At 45.1% G+C, this 21,722-nt stretch overlaps 1 protein-coding gene across 1 annotated transcript in view; it reads left to right on the top strand.

The window, feature by feature from the left end:
- Positions 1 to 20,708, top strand: part of LOC126150385 (cytochrome P450 6k1-like) — a 61,893-nt gene extending 41,185 nt beyond the window's left edge. The window contains exons 3-6 of the mRNA XM_049915874.1: positions 3,558 to 3,760; positions 3,870 to 3,878; positions 9,976 to 10,274; positions 20,545 to 20,708. Coding sequence (XP_049771831.1) covers positions 3,558 to 3,760; positions 3,870 to 3,878; positions 9,976 to 10,274; positions 20,545 to 20,708 — 675 coding nt within the window. The remainder of the gene's footprint in view (positions 1 to 3,557; positions 3,761 to 3,869; positions 3,879 to 9,975; positions 10,275 to 20,544) is intronic.
- The last annotated feature ends 1,014 nt before the right edge of the window (positions 20,709 to 21,722 follow it).

Genomic DNA, 21,722 nt, shown 5'->3' with positions numbered 1-21,722 from the left:
CACCACTGGTGATCGTCGAGGGGACACTGAATAGTGCACGGTACATCCAAACCGTCATCGAACCCATCGTTCTACCATTCCTAGACCGGCAAGGGAACTTGCTGTTCCAACAGGACAATGCACGTCCGCATGTATCCCGTGCCACCCAACGTGCTCTAGAAGGTGTAAGTCAACTACCCTGGCCAGCAAGATCTCCGGCTCTGTCCCCCATTGAGCATGTTTGGGACTGGATGAAGCGTCGTCTCACGCGGTCTGCACGTCCAGCACGAACGCTGGTCCAACTGAGGCGCCAGGTGGAAATGGCATGGCAAGCCGTTCCACAGGACTACATCCAGCATCCCTACGATCGTCTCCATGGGAGAATAGCAGCCTGCATTGCTGCGAAAGGTGGATATACACTGTACTAGTGCCGACATTGTGCATGCTCTGTTGCCTGTGTCTATGTGCCTGTGGTTCTGTCAGTGTGATCATGTGATGTATCTGACCCCAGTAATGTGTTAATAAAGTTTCCCCTTCCTGGGACAATGAATTCACGGTGTTCTTATTTCAATTTCCAGGAGTGTATAATGAGCCAATCGGAAAATCCATTGCAAGGATTTTAATCGAACATTCCTGCGGTGGCGTCGCTTCTTAGGAAAATGTCAGGTATCGTGCATGCTCTGCTGTCTGTGAAGGCTGTACCTGGCTGTGATTTTATCGTTTCTAAAAGGATTCCTCTTAGTTTCTTGAACAATATAGTTTTACCTATGATAACTGGATGTCTGGGCCTCCTCGTGTGCAGAGGTGGAACAAAGAGAATTCTGCTTCACCTACCTCATCTGAACGACAGCTTTCAGCCCTAAACATATTTTTGACTCTCCCTCGTGTTTTTAAGTAAACTCCCACGTTGCGAGCAAGCTAGGAAAGCTCTCCAAGGCAGTAGACAGTAACAGTTCCCTCACAGAAATAATTTGCGGTTTTCAGTTACTATGCAGCCTTAAATGGTCACGATAGTGACGTGCACACAACGTTATGAAACATGTCGCGCGACAGTTTGGGGATAAACTGCCGTATAACACGACGTCTCCTCCTGTACCCCTTCAGCTATGACCCCAGGCGTGGGTTCCGTTCTACTTCCCACGAAATTGAGTCCCTGCCTGAACTCAGCCATTCTATCACTTCAACCTATTGATGTATAGGGTGCCCACTCCTGCGTCGTGGATGTGTCAGGCAGGAATCACTCAAGTGGCAGAACAGGAATAGTGGCTATGTCCCCTTGAGTCATGTCAGTGGTTCTGTATGTTGTTAACGGTTGTGTATGTATGCCACAAGCAGAATCTTAGCTCACTCACCAAACGTACTTTAACCACGGCACTAGCAGTTCCCATACAATTGGTAACGTTCAACTGGTTAAAACGTGCGTTACACAAAAACACGTCTACAGAAACAGTACTATCATAATCAGGCCGTCAATACTCGTACGGTTTAGAAACTAAAGCCCTAACAATACATTTGTGGGACTCATAAAATAAATTGAAGTAAAGACACATTGCACTGTTGGCCCTCATTTAATTTTAAGGTCGCCCATTTCGGTGCTTAACCATCCCCCACACTCTACAACCGTGGACAAGGCCGTGTGCTCTTCAACTGTGGGCGGCAACAGGGCCCAGCAGAAGTATTGCTAGCTGCTGTTCGTTCACCACCTGTTCACATGTATCTGTACACCCCTATGACATGCGAACTTGACCACTAGATCTCTCGAGAGGTGGACACACAAGTTTAAACTGATGTACGAAGTAATGTATTGTCGGTACAGAACCAGTAACAGCCAAATGGGTCGGTCAGCCGAGCTCAAGGACTTCCAACATAGATTAGTCACAGGATGTCATCTGAGAAACAAATGCACAAGAGACATTTCAATGTTTCGGAAGCCGCTCAAGTCGACTGTTGGTGATGTGATTCTGAACAGAGGACGCAAAGGATCAGTCACAGTTAAACAAAGACTAGGTAGTATTCCTGTACTGATGGACAGGGACCGGCCAACATTGCACAGGGTGGTTGTAGAAACGAGCAGGAAGTGAGTGGAACGAAATGCTCGAGAGTTCCGAAGTGCTATCAGCAGCCCAGCTAGGACAGTGACTCTGCGTAGGGAATTTAAAGAATGGGTTATAAATGTCAAGTAGCTCCTCATGACCAACACATTTCTGTAGTAAAATATAAGCGACACTGTAGGTGGTGTACAGTTGATGACTGGAAACGACTGATTTGGAACGATTAGTCACGCTAGACCATCTGAAAATCCGATGAATGGGTTTGGCGAAAGCCTGCATAATGTCACCTCCTTTCAAATGTAGCGCCAACAGAGAAGCACATTTGAGGTGGTGTTCCGGTATACGGAAGTTTTGCGTGTTTAGTATGTGTTCTCCTTATCGCGCTTAACAAAACGCTAAATCAAAAAAGACGTGAAGACAATAACAGAATTTTGAACTGCGTAGAATAGAGGAACTGTTTGGAGGCGAAGACTTCGTCAGCATTGCAATACAGACTGTCATAAACCTGTATCTGTGAGGAAATGGTTTGTAAACATTCCAAAAGTGTATTGAGTTGCCCAGATACCAGACCTGAACTCAATGCAACACCTTTAGGATGAGTTAGAACGTGGATGTCACTCCTAACCTTCACCGCTACCTTCTCTGGCTTAGGCACCTGCCTTTGAGCGTGTCCGCAGCAGGGGTCAATATTTCACCAAGTGAAAGGGTACACACACCTTATATTATGTCCACTAACAGATGTACGGATGCTATTGATAAGATAGTGTACAGTTGTACCTAGTGTATAGCAAACAGCACTAACATCCGGACACTAGGTGAAGCATCAACTGGAGACTCCTAGAACCCACAGGTAAAATGGGCACGGCAATGTGCATATATTCTGAGCCACAGTCGAGGACAGAAAGAAACGATCTTAAATGAGGATGTAGATAGATCCACAGTCCATTGTATTTTTATTTCATTTTACTTCCTGAACGCCGAAAATGTGGTGTGTTCAGTTTTGACAGTCAGATGACGAGAGCATTCTCTTATAAATGTGCTGTGTACACGTGTATGTGTGAAACGCGATTAAAGTGGGTGAATATTACCCATTATTACTATTAAAATACAGCCGCTGCATCACTTCCCAGAAGTAGGTAATATTAAATGTGCTCGCTGGTCGCGGTGGCCGAGTGGCTCTAGGCGTTTTAGTCCGGAACCGCGCGACTGCTACGGTCGCAGGGTCGAATCCTGCCTCGGGCATGGATGTGTGTGATGTCCTTAGATTAGTTAGGTTTATGTAGTTCTAAGTTCTAGGGGACTGATGACCTATGATGTTAAGTCCCATAGTGCTCAGAGCCATTTGAACCATTTGAGCCATTTGAACCATTTAGACAGACAGGAGTCACTCAGGTAATATTACGGCGCTATATTACAATACGACAATAAATCAAAATCAATACACCATAGATTCACTAAAAGGTCGGTGTTTCTTCTTCGTGACTAACAGCAACAAAACATTACGCCACTACAGATTTTTCATTGGAGGACCTGGCGGCAGAATGTCTTGGCCTCTTCGCTGTGGGCTTCGAGACTTCTGCGTCCACAATCAGCTACAGCTTATATGAGCTGGCGCTGCTTGAGGACATCCAGAGTAATCTGCAGCTGGAGATAGACTCTGTATTGCAGCGACATGATGACAATATTACGTACGACGGCATAGATGTCCTATCTCGACAAAGTGGTGTCTGGTAAGTTTCATAACTTTCTTCCTCTATTCTGTGGTGACATGGACGCTAGAGTTAAAACTGGGACCATGTAAAATTTTGTCATTTCTGAGTTTCATTTTGCTTCTTGTAGTCGAGACAGGTAACTGTCAGGAGAATAAACAGTGCAGTGTATATTCCCCCGACATCGGTTAACAGATTTGTGCATTTCTAAGAACTGATATCTCTGTGTTCAGTAATACGCTCTAAGGAAGAAAAAAATAAAAGCGACGCACCACGAAGGAATTATCCGAAGGAGGTGGAAACCAGTACATGTTACGTACATGACAGGTAAACAAATGATTACAGTTTCGGAAAAAATGGATGATTTATTCAAGAGAAAGATCTTCACAAATGAACAAGTCAGTAACGCGTTGGTCCACTTCTGGCCCTTATGTAAGTTTGACAGAGTTATTGGATTGCCACCTGAGGGATATCGTATCAATTTCTGTCATATTGGTGCGTTAGGTCGTCAACATCCCGATTTGGTGGGAGAGCGCCTTCCATTGTGCTCCAAACTTTCTCAGTTGGAGAGGGATATGGTGACCTTGCTGCCCAAGATAGGGTTCGGCAATCACGAGGACACGCAGTACAAACGTTCACTGTGTGTGGACGGGCCTTATCTTGCTGAAATGTAGGGCCAGGATGACTTTCCATGAAGTGCAACAAAACCGGGAGTAGTACAGCGTCGACGTTGGGGCTCCTCCAGATACGTCGTCGTTGGTCTCACGGCTCAGTTCGAAGCGAGACTCATCACTGAATAAACTTCTACTCCAGTCGATGAAATTCAGAGTCGAAGACGTGTCTCGAGACGGTCCAGTTAGCGAATGGATACTAACCAGGCTGTGGTCTGCCTTATGGCCAACGACCTACAGTGACCAGGGTGCCGTTTCATAGCTGAATCCCTTTCGTAGTCATCCGCGGTAGCCTTACATACAGCACAGCTGTACCTCGGCGAGATTTACGCCCAGTTTGGGTGCCTTTATGGCAAGATGTGGTGGGCCTACCTTTCAGCAACACAATGCCCGCCGGCAGACGGCGAGAGTTTCTACTGCTTGTTTTCGTGCTTGACAAGCCTTAACATGGGCAGCGAGGCCGCCAGATCTCTCTGTAATTGGGACGATTTGGAGCATTATGGGTAGTTGCCTCTAACCAGGTCGGGATTTGTAAAACGCCAATTAGACGGAGTTTGGCACGACATTCCTCAAGAGGATATCCAACGAGCCTATTAACGAATACCAAGCCGAGTAACTACTTGTATAACGGCCAAGCAAGGTCCAGCTCGTTACTGACTTGCTCAGTTTGTGAAGCTCCTTCTATTCAATAAATAATCTACTTTTCCTGAACTGTAATCAATTCTTTGTCTTTACAAGTACATCTCATCTACCCATTTCTGTCCCATTCGGACAATTCCTTCGTAGCACTTGGTTTCTTTTTTTCTTAGAGTGTATAATTTGCATGTTTACTCAATGTTCAGTGTGGCGGAGTGTGGTTCGAAGTCTCTCGTTTCTAGTAATTCCGGAAGTGATAAAGGTAATGAAAAAGACTATCACTAATTTGTATACATTCCAAGTTTTAATTTAATGTTCATGATTTGTGATACTGGGTAAGAGTGTAGTTTCAGCATTTAGTTTCACATTGAAATTGTCTTCATTTGGTTTTATTGTGAGAACAGAATTACAGCCATTTCAGGAATGGGCCTGACGACCAAGTTTTAATAAATATTTAAACCTCTCTTCCCTTGTTACAAAAAAGAGAATTGCCAAATATACATTAAATTTAAAACTGATAACCGGATTGCAAACGAAGGATGAAATTAAACACTTACAAACGCTCATGAGCTAAAAGACGTGATGAAAGAGCCCTATAAAAGATAAATAACCACAAGAAACTTCTCCCCTGCATAGTCCTTGTGTACCGTACTTTCTGCCTGAATCTAAAATCGAAGAATATTTTTGATGAAGGATATATAGCTTTCTAAAGATGGAGATAGTGAACCAAGACCTCCTGTAGTATAACGACGGAAAGGCTTTGTTTTTTATAAATATTTAGATATATTATCCACATGAGATGTATGTTTTTTTTCAGAAATTCGTTAAATGACATTGTGCAATGTGTAGACGGTGCAGTTTTCTTGAAAATTCCAGGCCCTCTACAATAAGAGATAGAACTACGCTCTGTCGACATAAAACTTTGACGACAAATTTCATCCTTGATATCATTTAATAATATTGATGATATTCTACCAAATACGACAAAATAATATATTCAACATGCTATTTGTGTCAGTTGCAGTTAACAAAGAAAAATGTATAGGTATGTTTCCCACGAAAGTCAGAATGTAGACACGGGTTTTTTTCCCTTTTTTACTCAAGTGTCCATATTACTCTGAAAAGCCAAAGAAACTGGTATAGGCGTACAGAGATATGTAAAAAGGCAGAATACGGCGCTGAGTTCGTCAACGCCCATATGAGACAATAACTGTCTGCTGTAGTCGTTTCTGCTCCTACAACGGCAGGTTATTAAGATTTAACTGAGTTTCAACGTTTTGTTGTAGTTGGCGCACGAACGATTGGACACAGCTACTCCGAGGTAGCGATGAAGTGGGGATTTTCCCTTACGAGCATTTCAAGAGTGCATCGTGAATATCAGGAACCCTGTTAAACATCAAATCTCCGACATCGCTACGGCCGAAATAAGATCCTGAAAGAACTGGACCAACGACGACTCAAGAGAATGGTTCAGAGTTACAGAAATGCATATCTTCCGCAAATTGCTGCAGATTTCAGTACTGGTTCAACACTAAATGTCAGTGTGCGAACCATTCAACGAAACGTCATCTTAGCCGAAATCCCACTCGCTTACTCATGATGACTGCACGACACAAAGATTTACGCCTCGCCTGTGCCCGTCATCACCGACATTGGATAGTTGTTGGCTGGAAACATGTTGCCTGGTCGAACGAGTGTCGTTTCAACTTGTATCGAGCGGATGGGGGCGAACGGGTATGGATCCTGCGTGTCAGGAGGGGACTGTTCAAGCTGATGGAAGGTCTGTAATTACGGGGGACGTGTGCAGCTGGAGTGACATAGGACCTGTGATACGTCTAGATACGACTATGATTGTCAACACGTTTGTAAGCATCCTGTCTGATCACCTGCGTCCATTCATGTCCATTGCGCATTCCGACGGACTTGGGCAATTTCAGCAGGCCAATGCGACACCTCACATGCCCAGAATGGCTACAGAATGGCTCCAGGAGCACTCTTCGAATTTAGACACTTCCGTTGGCCGCCAAACTCCCAAGACATGGACGTTAGTGAGCATATCTGGGATGCCTTGCAACGTGCTGTTCAGAATATATCTTCACCGCCTCGTACTCTTACGGGTTTATGGACTACCTTGCAGGATTCATGGTGTCAGTTCCCTCCAGCACTACTCCAGACATTAGTACAGTCCATGCCACGTCATCTTGCGGCACGTCTGCGCTCTCGCGGGGCCATGCACGATATTAGACAGATTTACCAATTTTTTGACTCTTCTGTGTATCTTTCATTTTAGACAAATGTAAATTAGATGAGAATAAATGGAATAGAATTAAGCTGAAAAGGACGTCTCAGGTAGGATGGTAAATATTTACTAAACTGGCCTTTTGTGACAGCTTGAAGCTGTGTCAGTTTTAAAGTTCGTATCATTGAGTGATTCGAGGCCTCAACTGCAGATGTGAAGTGGAAACGGGCGCCTACTGGAAGAGTTAACTTGGCGGCGTTGTCGCGCAAAACGGCAGGAATACCAGACGGACAGGATTGTGTTTCGTCGACAAGAAATACGGTTTCTCGTGCTTTTCTAGCCTGTAGTTGATCCAGTATTTTGCAAAAATGGAATGGCCACAACTCGAAACAGACGTGATAGTCGCCCGGTTGGCATGGTATGAAGCACGAGGGTATGATCTTGCCTTCACGTCTGTACTGGGACAGTGCGGTGGATCCAAATAGCTGACGGAGACTAGTCACATGGTCTCACCGCAGAACTGTTCAGTATTTGACCTGAGATACTGACACACCGTCTAAAGGTTTGAGTGAAAATTTCGCTAAGATACTGTACGTTTGTGATCTTCGTCCAGAGGAACTCGACTGATTTATGAATGTCTCTTTCAATCGACGACATCAAATTACAAGGGAAGTGAACTGTCTGAGCTGGACAAAAGTTTCGAATTTGAATTCTACTGCGGGACATCTGTTCACGAACGTTAATATTTTTACTTTAGGTTGACTCCACAAAGCTCTCGAAATCTTCGGAGGGCTATGAGAGTTTGCGATCATCGGCGTATTTGGCTAGCTGATGTACCATGTTCCCAGCCGACTTTCTTCCATAGATTTAACATGATATGCATCATAATTGAAAAGAACGCATACATGGTATGCAAATTTTTCAACTTGTAGAATCTGGTGGATATTGATATAGAGCTGACCAAATTACGTGCAGGACAGTAATTATTTGAACAGTTTGATACTGGTATACACACGTATGTGCATTACTATCTTGTCCTACAGATTATTACGTATGAAAGAATATACACTCCTGGAAATGGAAAAAAGAACACATTGACACCGGTGTGTCAGACCCACCATACTTGCTCCGGACACTGCGAGAGGGCTGTACAAGCAATGATCACACGCACGGCACAGCGGACACACCAGGAACCGCGGTGATGGCCGTCGAATGGCGCTAGCTGCGCAGCATTTGTGCACCGCCGCCGTCAGTGTCAGCCAGTTTTCCGTGGCATACGGAGCTCCATCGCAGACTTTAACACTGGTAGCATGCCGCGACAGCGTGGACGTGAACCGTATGTGCAGTTGACGGACTTTGAGCGAGGGCTTATAGTGGGCATGCGGGAGGCCGGGTGGACGTACCGCCGAATTGCTCAACACGTGGGGCGTGATGTCTCCACAGTACATCGATGTTGTCGCCAGTGGTCGGCGGAAGGTGCACGTGCCCGTCGACCTGGGACCGGACCGCAGCGACGCACGGATGCACGCCAAGACCGTAAGATCCTACGCAGTGCCGTAGGGGACCGCACCGCCACTTCCCAGCAAATTAGGGACACTGTTGCTCCTGGGGTATCGGCGAGGACCATTCGCAACCGTCTCCATGAAGCTGGGCTACGGTTCCGCACACCGTTAGGCCGTCTTCCGCTCACGCCCCAACATCGTGCAGACCGCCTCCAGTGGTGTCGCGACAGGCGTGAATGGAGGGACGAATGGAGACGTGTCGTCTTCAGCGATGAGAGTCGCTTCTGCCTTGGTGCCAATGATGGTCGTATGCGTGTTTGGCGCCGTGCAGGTGAGCGCCACAATCAGGACTGCATACGACCGAGGCACACAGGGCCAACACCCGGCATCGTGGTGTGGGGAGCGATCTCCTACACTGGCCGTACACCACTGGTGATCGTCGAGGGGACACTGAATAGTGCACGGTACATCCAAACCGTCATCGAACCCATCGTTCTACCATTCCTAGACCGGCAAGGGAACTTCCTGTTCCAACAGGACAATGCACGTCCGCATGTATCCCGTGCCACCCAACGTGCTCTAGAAGGTGTAAGTCAACTACCCTGGCCAGCAAGGTCTCCAGATCTGTCCCCCACTGAGCATGTTTGGGACTGGATGAAGCGTCGTCTCACGCGGTCTGCACGTCCAGCACGAACGCTGGTCCAACTGAGGCGCCAGGTGGAAATGGCATGGCAAGTCGTTCCACAGGACTACATCCAGCATCTCTACGATCGTCTCCATGGGAGAATAGCAGCCTGCATTGCTGCGAAAGGTGGATATACACTGTACTAGTGCCGACATTGTGCATGCTCTGTTGCCTGTGTGTATGTGCCTGTGGTTCTGTCAGTGTGATCATGTGATGTATCTGACCCCAGGAATGTGTCAATAAAGTTTCCCCTTCCTGGGACAATGAATTCACGGTGTTCTTATTTCAATTTCCAGGAGTGTATAATGAGCCAATCGGAAAATCCATTGCAAGGATTTTAATCGAACATTCCTGCGGTGGCGTCGCTTCTTAGGAAAATGTCAGGTATCGTGCATGCTCTGCTGTCTGTGAAGGCTGTACCTGGCTGTGATTTTATCGTTTCTAAAAGGATTCCTCTTAGTTTCTTGAACAATATAGTGGTGAGTTGTGCTGTTTAACTTTAGATGCCATCAGCCTCTGACTCAGTGCCCTCTTCTTGGTTTCTGGCAGAGACGCTCAGGAAGTACCCCTCCGCTGTCTTTACTGAACCGCGACTGCGTGGAGCCCTACAAGATGCCAGACAGCGACGTCGTCGTGGACAGAGCAACGGCAATCCTCGCCAGCCTCTTCGGCCTCCACTACGACGCGGAGCACTTCCCTGATCCAGAGCGCTACGGCCCCGAGAGGTTCTCAGAAGAGCAGAAGGCCAAGAGGAACCCTTACGTGTACCTGCCATTCGGGGACGGGCCTCACATCTGCATTGGTTTGTTTCCTACAGTTGTTCTATCATTGTTCATGATAGAGATTGATATAAGTATACAACTATAGTTAGAAGTATCAGCAGTGTAGACAATAAAACTTAGATAAAGAAATTTACTCTACAGTTAAGTTTATTTTACGAGCTTTCAGGATGCTGGAGTAGCTTACGTCAGCAACTTCTGTTAATCAGTAGAAAGAAAAACCAGTCCGAGCTGCAAATTTTCACTTTTTATTCCTCCGATGACTAGTTTCGGACGGAGGCTCATTTTAAAATCATCATAACATAGTCGAAAATGCCATTTCAGAATATGTCAAAAATTTAGAATGAACATTCACAGTGCATACAGGGAACAGTTACCTGTATGCACTGTAAATCTTCATTGCACATTTTTAAAATCTTCGCAACTGCCATTTTCGACAATGTTATGATGATTTGGAAGTGGGTCTCGGCCCGAAATTAATCGTCGAATGATTAAAAAGTAAATATTTGAAGCTTGGACTGATTTTTCGTTCTCCTAAGTTTAGTTGGTTTGTTGTGTGTTTTCCTGGATCAGATATACTATAGTTTGAAAGGTTTCCTCGAGTAGACTGTTTGCTGGATATTTACAGAGCTGCATTTATATCCACTTATCAGTGTTTATGACGAACTGAACCACTTCAAAGTTTACCACAGAGAATGAAGTATCATACGTTAGAAATACTACCATGTAATAGAAAAAGTTTGAATCAGATATTTTTTTCTTTAGTTATAATAAGCACACTGGATGAAAGGTACCAGACAAAGCAAGCACGCTCAGGGGAAACTCAGCTTGGTCTTTCCTCGCGTGATATCCTGCAAACGAAGGATTAGGGGTAGTAGGTGGATTCCCTACTCCTAGATTTCCGGAAAGCGTTTAACACGGTGACCCAGTACAGACGTTGTCCGCCCCAGTAGCTGAGTGGTCAGCGTGACGGATTGCCGTCCTCCGGGCCCGGGTTCGATTCCCGGCTGGGTCGGAGATTTTCTCCGCTCAGGGACTGGGTGTTGTGTTGTGTTCATCATCATTTCATCCCCATCCGGCGTGCAGGTCGCCCAATGTGGCGCCGAATGTAATAAGACCTGCGCCAAGGCGGCCGGACCTGCCCCGCGAGGGGCCTCCCGGCCAATGACGCCAAACGCTCATCATCATCATCACTGCAGACGTTTAACGAAGGCAGTAGTATCTGGAATAGGTGCCCAGACATCCGAGTGGCTGAAAGATTTTTAAGTGACGAAGCTCAGTTCGTTGTCCTCGGCGACCAGTCTTCATCGGAAACAAGGTTATCGTCGTGAGTGCGCAGGGGAGTTGATGGACGGACAGGAAGAGTGGCAGGCAGTCTGAGGCTGTTTGCTGATGACGTCGTGTTGTAAGGCGTGAGGTGTCGTCGTCGAAAAACTATAGGAGCACACAATCGCTAATCGTTGTGATGAATGGCAGTTTGCTCTGAATATAGAAAAATGAAAGTTAATACACATAATTAGGGAGAACAATCCCCTAATGTTCGGATACAACATTGGTAGTATACTGCTTGACACAGTCACATCGATTAAATATGTAGGTGTAGCGTTGCAAACACCAAAGAGCACGTAAGGACGGTAGTAGGGAAGGCAAATGGTCGACTTCGGTTTATTGGGAGAATCTGACGAAAGTGTGGTTCATGTTTAAAGGGGACGCCAAATACACTTGATACATCAAAAAGACTAGTACATCTGCCTAATATCGTGTATGACTTCCACGAGCAAGCAAAAGTGCCGAAACACGACGTGGCATGGACTCGACTAATATCTAAAGTAGTGCTGGAGGTAACAGACACCATGACCCGTGCAGATATCTTCTGAACAGCACATTGCAAGGCATCCCAGACATTCTCAATAATGTTCATATCTGGGAAGTCTGGTTGCCAGCGGAAATGTTTAAACTCAGGAGAGTGTTCCTAGAGTCACTCTGTAGCAATTCTGGACGTGTGGGGTGTCGCATTGTCCTGCTGGTATTACCAAAGTCCGTCGGAATGCGCAATTGACATGAATGTAGGTGGTCAGGCAGGATCTTTACATACGTTTCAACTGTCAGAGTCGTATCTAGCCGTATCAGGGGAGCCATATCACTCCAACTGGACACAACCCACACACCATTACAGAGCCTCCAACAACTTGAACAGTCCCCTGCTGACATGCAGGGTCTATGCATTCATGAGGTTGTCTCCATACCAGTACACGTCCATTATCTCGATACAATTTGAAGCGAGACCCCGTTCGACCAGGCATCATGTGTCCAGTCAACAACAGTCCAATGTCGGTGTCGACGACCGCAGGCAAGGCGTAAATCTTTGTGTCGTGCAGTCGTCAAGGGTACACGAGTGAGACTCCGAAGGCACATCGATGATGTTTCGTTGAATGATCCGGATGCTGACACTTGTTGATGGCCAAGCATTGAAATATGCAGCAATTTTCGGATTGGTTGCACTTCTGTCACGTTGAACGATTCTCTTCAGTGGTCGTAGGTCCCGTTCTTGCAGAATCTTTTTCCAGCCGCGGCGATGTCGGAGATTTGATGTTTTAAAGGACTGCTGATATTCACGGTACACTCGTGAAATGGTCGTACGGGACATCCGCACTTCATCGCTATATCGGAGATACTGTGTGCCATCACCCGTGCGCCGACTATAACAACACGTTCAAACTCTCTTAAATCTTGATAACGTGCCATTGTAGCAGCAGTAACAGATCTAACAACTGCGTCAGACACTTTCTGCCTTATATAGTCGTTGCCGACTGCTGCGCCGAATTTGTCTGTTTACGTATCTCTGTATTTGAATATGCATTTCTTTTGCGCTTCAGTGTAGAACACCAATGCGACCCATTCTTGGGCACTGCTCTAATGTTCAGGATTCCCACCGAGCCGGATTAAAGGAAGACATCGAAACAATTCAGAAGCGGGTTGCTAGATCTGTTACCGAACAACAGGCGAGTGTTACAGAGATGCTTCGTGAACTCGAGTAGTAAACCCTGGAGGGAAAATGACGTTCTGTTCGTGGACATCTATTGAAAAAGTTTTGACAATCAGCATCTGAAGCTGAGTGCAGACCGATTCTAATATCACCAACGTACATTTCGCGTAAGGGCCATGAAGATAAGAGAACTTGGGGTCCATATGGGGGCATGTAGAAAGTCGCTTTTCCATCCATGTGTTTGCGAGTGGAAAAGGAATGAATACTGCTAGTAGTGCTTAAGTTACCCTCCGCCACGCAACATACCATTTTCTGCTATAAATGTAGATGCAGATACAGATGAAACTATGTCACCATCAGTAGACATGCTTCAAATACCGTAAATCAGCTCCTCTGCTCTTGATAATGGCGAGTATTTCTGTCTACAAGTTTCTGGCAACATCCGAATAAAGCCGTTTATTGACTTCTCAGCGCTGAAACAATTTATATGTCGTGAGAATTTTTTGCGCACGTACAAACTTCATTACACTGTGTATTAGGCCTACATTACTGACCAGTTGCTGACTGTATAGAAAAATACTGACAGCCTACGGTGGACACAAGAAATAGTTTTAGCATTCAGAAATTACGTCGAGGTTTGACACCCACACATGAAGAAATTAATGCCATTAACTTAGGGCTGGAGCCAGTAATACTCTTAAATTTCAGGAAATTTCTACGTTTCACCTGCTGTTCAAAACAGTCGCAGACTTTTGTATGACACAAAGTGCTCGGGAGATTGAACGGACCAGTCGAGGTGTATCAGGATTCCTGAAAATCCAACAAAGGTGGAAAGTGTGTATATGTGGACCCGTCAACACGGCTATTGTCATCTTGGGGGACTGGAGAGTCCACAGCATACTGATAATGAACATGGACAAGGAACGGGAACAACTGATCCTGGTTCATACTCACGATATGCTATAGTAGTGGTCCCAAGTCACAGTACGAAAAACAATTCCCAAAATTGTAGAACTACCTCCTGCCTCTATATTCAGGGGCTTAAATGTTTCATTCGAAAGACTATGTATTCGATTCCTTCCATCTTTCGAAATAGACATATTCGCGACCCGTCGGACCGCACTATTCTCCTCCAGTCAGTTCCTCACCAGTTTTTGTGTCATTTGGCCCAATGTAGATGTTCAGCTTTACGTGCCACTGTGAACAATGGACCTATCCGGAGTATACGATTCCGAATGTCCATCGCACGCCGTACCCTGTGCGAAGACTGGACGAAATGGACCTGCAGTCATTGACAGCGGCAGTTCTAGTGAGTTTTGAAACTGACTGTCACTGACAAGTCGTGCCGATAGGTTGATTCTTTCATTTAGGGGAGGGGACCAAACTGCGATGTCATCGGTCCCATCGGATTACGGAAGGATGGCGAAGCAAGTTGGCCATTCCCTGTCGAAGGAACTATCCCAGCATTTGCCCGAAGCGGTCTAGGGAAATCACGGAAAACCTAAATGAGGATGGCCGGACGAGGGTTAGAACCGTCGTCCTCCCAAATGCGAGTCCAGTGTGCTAACAACTGCACCACCTAGCTCAGTCCCGATCATAATTAAAGAAATGTTTGCTTCATTGGCCGCTTTTTATTTCTGCATCATTTTTATTCTGTATACTGTCAAGTTTGGGCTGTGCAGCAGAACTGAAGCAAAATGTTTCACCCGTTAAACAAATATGTTTCGAAAAACTGGACATACTTGGCACAGGCAGTTATCCGCGACCCTTATGTAACCAAAATAGGATTATTCTATTCTGTCAGTCGTTGTTTTTAATTCTGGCAATCTCTTCCATCACCAGATGTGTTCGATTTGAAAGCGCGTGATTACTGTTAAGATTTTTGAATTCCAGTAGTAGCTTATTGAAAATGGTATTCTGCACACCTTTCTGCCCAAGAGTTAAGGAAGTCCGATCCAAATGCACTTTTGATTTCTGCCGAGTTTTAACTGAGTGAAAGCTGCCTATTCTTGAGAATAAGCTAATATTGTTAACAGGAAATGACGGTAAGGAATATATATATTGAGAGACCAATGTCAAAATACCCAGAGTCGTCAAAAGGGGTCGACAAGTGTTTCGTAGACTTGCACCACTTATTGCCCGAACCACCCGTTTCTGAGCCAAAAATATCCTTTTAGAATCGGAAGAGTTACCCCGAAAAATAATACCATACGACATAAGCGTATGAAAATAAGCAAAGTAGACTAATTTTCGTGTCGAACGACGACTCGCTTCAGATACCGTTCGAATAGTAAAAATGGAAGCAATAAGTCTTTGAACAAGATCCTGGACGTGGGCTTTCCACGACAGTTTACTAACTATCTGAACACCTAGAAATTTGAACTGTTCAGTTTCACTAATCATATGCCCATTCTGTGAAATTAAAACGTCAGGTTTCGTTGAACTTTCTGTTAGAAACTGTAAAAACTGAACCTTACTGAGATTTAGCGTTAGTTTATTTTATAAAAGCCATGAACTTAGGTCATGAACTGTACTATTTGAAACCGAGCCAATGTTACACACAACATCCTTTACTACCACGCTAGTGTCATCAGCAAACAGAAATATTTTAGAAGTTACCCATAATACTAGTGGGCACATCGATTATGTAAATATGGAACAGGAGTGGCCCCAACACTGATCCCTGGGGCATTCCCAATTGACCATACCCCACTCAGACCCCACGTCACAGCCATTCTCGACATTGTGAGTAATGACTTTTTGCTGTCTGTTGCTAAAGTAAGAGGTGAACCAATTGTGAGCTATTCCCCGTATTCCATAATGGTTCAACTTCTGGAGCAATATTTTGTGATCAACACAATCAAATACCTCAGTTAAATCATAGGTAAGGAAAGAGGAGGTTCTACGCAGAATCGGAGAGGAAAGGAATATGTGGAAAACACTGATAAGGAGAAGGGACAGGATGATAGGACATCTGCTAAGACATGAGGGAATGACTTCAATGGTACTAGATGGAGCTGTAGAGGGCAAAAACTGTAGAGGAAGACAGAGATTGGAATACATCAAGCAAATAATTGAGGACGTAGGTTGCAATTGCTACTCTGAGATGAAGAGGTTAGCACAGGAAAGGAATTTGTGGCGGGCCGCATCAAACCTGTCAGTAGACTGATGACCAAAAAAAAAAAAAAAGTTAAATCAAAAACTACGCCAAGCTTTCGAAATCTTTTGTTTAACCCATCCAGTACCTCACAGCGAAAAGAGAATATAGCATTTTCAGTTGTTAAGCAACTTCTAAAGCCGAACTTTAAAGTTGATAGCAAATCGTGTGATATAAAATGATCAATTATCCTTACATACACAGCCTTTTCAATAACTTTAGCAAACAGTGATGACATAGATTGTGATGTAAAATTGTCTACGTTATCCTTTTCTCCCTTTTTATAAAGCGGCTTTACTAACAAGTACTTTAATCGTTCCGGAAACCAACCATTCCTCAAGGAAAAATTACAAATGTGGGTAAATACAGGGCTAACGTTTGCAGCACAGTACTTTAATATTCTGCTACGCACTCCATTATAACCATGAGAGTACTTCAGTGAATTAATTACTAATTCAATCTCCTCCTTGTCTGTATCACAGAGGACTATTCCAGACATCAATCTCGGAAAGGCATTTGCCAAGAGAGTTATATGATTCCCTGTAGAAGTTAAATTTTTATTTCATTCACCAGCTTTGCTCAGAGTCTGTTCAGATTTCACTCCAGTCGCATTAGAGAGCGCTAGTAGCGCCTCTACGACGATGCAGATCAGGTTTGCTTTAAATGCGGACTGTAGCAGTCGTGAGTGTCAGTTACCTTTGAGGTTGGACGTGGTGGGTTGATGTTAGTCAAGTATGCCTTTCAGGCGACAAAGACGCCGTTCTGAGCACATCACTGAGTTTAAATGAGGCCGTGTAGTGGGGCTATGAAAAGCTGGGTGTTCCTTCTACGATACTGTAGGAAAACGTGACAGGAGTGTAGCCACGTTACATGATTGCTTGCAGCGGTGGTCACGAGAATGTACGGGCGCAGGGAGACCAGGCTCCAGAGGGCCATGTAGCACTACGCAGAGGGAAGACCATCGCGTCCGGTGTATGGCTCTGGTGCATCATACTGTACCTGTAGCAGAAATCTGAGCAGCAGTTGCCATCACAGTGGCACAAAGAACTGTTACAAATCATTTTCTTCAAGGACAGACTCGAGCCAGACGCGGCGTAGCTTACGTTGCACTGACTCCAAATCGGCGCCACTTGTGGCTTCACTGGTGTCAATAGAGAGCTAATTCGAGGGCAGGGCAGAGGCCTGATGAAAGCTGATTCTGTATCGGTGCCATTGATGGCTGTTTCTATGTCGGAAGGAGACCAGTTCGAGGATCTGGAACCAGCCTGTGCTGTAATTCGTGAGCAGCAGTCCACGGGGTTTTCAACTGGATACTATCGCTCACATACCGCTGCTGTAGGGCAACACGCTATACAGAGTGTCGACATGTTGCCTTGGCCTGTCTCTAAGACAGCACATATGAGTCATCATCGAACAACTTCAGCGTTATCCACAAACAACATTAAACGTCCCTGCACTGAGTTCAAGTGCAACAGACATGGAAGTTTATAGCACAAACTGACTCCGGCACCTTTACAACACAATACGAGGGCAGTTCAATAAGTAATGCAACACACTTTTTTTCTCGGCCAATTTTGGTTGAAAAAACCGGAAATTTCTTGTGGAATATTTTCAAACATTCCCGCTTCGTCTCGTATAGTTTCATTGACTTCCGACAGGTGGCAGAGCTATACGGAGCTGTTAAAATGGCGTCTGTAACGGATGTGCGTTGCAAACAACGGGCAGTGATCGAGTTTCTTTTGGCGGAAAACCAGGGCATCTCAGATATTCATAGGCGCTTGCAGAATGTCTACGGTGATCTGGCAGTGGACAAAAGCACGGTGAGTCGTTGGGCAAAGCGTGTGTCATCATCGCCGCAAGGTCAAGCAAGACTGTCTGATCTCCCGCGTGCGGGCCGGCCGTGCACAGCTGTGACTCCTGCAATGGCGGAGCGTGCGAACACACTCGTTCGAGATGATCGACGGATCACCATCAAACAACTCAGTGCTCAACTTGACATCTCTGTTGGTAGTGCTGTCACAATTGTTCACCAGTTGGGATATTCAAAGGTTTGTTCCCGCTGGGTCCCTCGTTCTCTAACCGAACACCATAAAGAGCAAAGGAGAACCATCTGTGCGGAATTGCTTGCTCGTCATGTGGCTGAGGGTGACCATTTCTTGTCAAAGATTGTTACAGGTGATGAAACATGGGTTCATCACTTCGAACCTGAAACAAAACGGCAATCAATGGAGTGGCGCCACCCCCACTCCCCTAACAAGAAAAAGTTTAAAGCCATACCCTCAGCCCGTAAAGTCATGGTTACAGTCTTCTGGGACGCTGAAGGGGTTATTCTGTTCGATGTCCTTCCCCATGGTCAAACGATCAACTCTAAAGTGTATTGTGCTACTCTTCAGAAATTGAAGAAACGACTTCAGCGTGTTCGTAGGCACAAAAATCTGAACGAACTTCTCCTTCTTCATGACAACGCAAGACCTCACACAAGTATTCGCACCCGAGAGGAGCTCACAAAACTTCAGTGGACTGTTCTTCCTCATGCACCCTACAGCCCCGATCTCGCACCGTCGGATTTCCATATGTTTGGCCCAATGAAGGACGCAATCCGTGGGAGGCACTACGCGGATGATGAAGAAGTTATTGATGCAGTACGACGTTGGCTCCGACATCGACCAGTGGAATGGTACCGTGCAGGCATACAGGCCCTCATTTCAAGCTGGCGTAAGGCCGTAGCATTGAATGGAGATTACGTTGAAAAATAGTGTTGTGTAGCTAAAAGATTGGGGAATAACCTGGTGTATTTCAATGCTGAATAAAACAACGCCTGTTTCAGAAAAAAAATGTGTTGCATTACTTATTGAACTGCCCTCGTACATGCATTCTTGCATTCATCATTCTGACGGTTACGCCGGGTATTATTATACCAGCATTTCACATTTGCAGTGGCATATCTCTCGCTTATATAAACGTGTGATCATGCAATGTTAATCACTTAAATACGTTACCTAGACAAATGTATTCCAAAAATTTCATTACTGTACATTAATTGTTTTTGGTGTTGCTATTTTTTCCGTCAGTTTCGGGAGACGTACAGAAATCTGCATCTGGACGTGCGCATGTGTGTTTGATCCTTTCATCTGCACTGTGGCAGGATGCGAATATATTCGAACGCCGTCCCCCTTGCCACAAGGGCCCACCTATGCACGTAGTGGGACGTAACCTCTTGTCGGGAACTGTTTACAAGGGCTGGAGGTTAGCTCCTGATAGGGCTGCCATCACCTATAAACGACGAACGCACGTAGTGGTAGGTAACCTCTTGTCGGAACTGTTTACAAGGGCTGGAGGTTGGCTCCTGATAGGGCTGCCATCACCTATAAACGACGAACGCACGTAGTGGTAGGTAACCTCTTGTCGGAACTGTTTACAAGGGCTGGAGGTTGGCTCCTGATAGGCCTGCCATCACGTATAAACGACGAATGCGCAACAGCCTACTTCACCAAGCCCAATGGCTCCTCCACTGTTGGTCGTTAGTTGATTTGCTATTCTACGATCACTTACCTCAATAAATATTATTTCGGTTTTCATACCAGTACTGACAGCGGAATCTTAGCGTATTTCGTGTCGGTGAATTTAGTATTTCAGCTTGTTCGGGGCCGACCTCCGTTTATTTTTATGTTCACTTAGTAATCGCATTGGTCGAAAGGTTTAATGCTTTATCAACAACTTTCGATAGTTTCTGAACTCGTATACAAATGATGTCGTAGGAAAATCACCAGCAAGATCATGAGAATCTCTTCCTGTGAACTGTACCTAAGATATAATCTACAACACGGGGCATAATATAGTTCTAAGATCCCAAAATCACGGATCATGCACATATCTGTAATTCTAATAACTTGTATTTTCCTGTACCTAATTTCTAATTCCGTATTCGCTTCCCCACATTTATTCTTATTAGTTCTGCAATTTTCAGAATTATTAATGCACTTAAAAGTTGTACACATTTTCATGTTTCTTCAGTACCTGAACAGCAAAGGCAAAACATGTATTTGAATTATTTCATTGTCAAATCTCATGCGCTATCCAGATACCTGGAATCTTAATCTGACGTAAGTTATAGGCAAACAGATCTGACGTTCTCTTTTTCACTTTGCAGTTAAGAGACTCGGTTTGCTGCAGACCAAAGTGGGACTTGTGAACATCCTGTCCATGTGCAGCGTGCGACCCGCGGAGAAGACGACCAGGCACGTCACCTACAACAGCAGAGGTGTAATGCTCGTTCCCACAAAGGAAATCGAACTGAAATTTGACAAACGATGACTGGAAATTCAGTACCAGCCAGACAGGATCTTAAAGACACTCTGTGGCTGAATCGTCTGATTACTTTGCAGGAGTACTGTTTTTAATAATAAAATACACTTACAAAACCATTTTCACACGTTTATATTGTTCCTCCCACTACGGACAGCGTGTCGCCAAAGTTTACAGTGATTGCTGCACAGTGCTCAACGCAGGCTCAACTCTCGTATTCAGATCACTGAACTTTCTCTCTGCCTGCACAAGCAGATTGTACCACTCTGGAAAGAAACTGCAACTTTTTGCATGAGTACACAATGTTTTCAACTCAACTGTCCGTGACTAAAAATATTATTGGTTTAGTTAACTGCATCAGATAAGACTTCTGTATCCATAATTCAACCATACCAAGCTTTACCAGTGTAGCTTCTAAAAACTACTTCTTATATAAGGGCAGTCCAATGAAAAGGAGAGAGGTTGAAAAAGTAAGTAAACTGTTTATTATTTCAAAATTAATGGCGATAACTGTTAATAAATTCATCACACTGTGAGACAAGGGGGTCAATACCCTCATTGAAAAATGTTTGCTGTTGCCTACGAAGCCCTGACTGAACCCAGGCGTCCACCACTTCGTCCGAAGCAAATCGCCGACGGCCACGAATGTCCTTCTCCCGGATCCAAAAATATGGAAATCGCATCGGGAGTGATCGTGACTGTATGGAAGTCGTTAAAGGCTTTCCCAGCGAAACTTCTGCTGTGCAGTCGATACAGTCTTGGCAACATGTGAGCGGGTATTATTAACCTACAAAATAATGGTGTCCGCCTACCACGTACCGCTGTGTGTTGATTGTTTCTCCATGTTCCAGAAACTTAATCAGCAGTCGGTCGTGGTAGCCAAAGAAAATACATGGTCATCGTGAGTTTCTCGGACCAAGTATGCCTGTAGAAGTTTCGCTGGAAAGACCTTACACATTCGCCATACAATTCTGATCTTTCCCTATGCGAGTGCTACACTTTTGGAGCCCTGAAGAATGACAT

This window comes from Schistocerca cancellata, chromosome 2, assembly GCF_023864275.1.
Source record: "Schistocerca cancellata isolate TAMUIC-IGC-003103 chromosome 2, iqSchCanc2.1, whole genome shotgun sequence".
Taxonomy (NCBI): domain Eukaryota; kingdom Metazoa; phylum Arthropoda; class Insecta; order Orthoptera; family Acrididae; genus Schistocerca; species Schistocerca cancellata.
The sequence above is the reverse complement of the archived record's forward strand: the minus strand, read 5'-3'. Positions and strand labels throughout refer to the sequence as shown.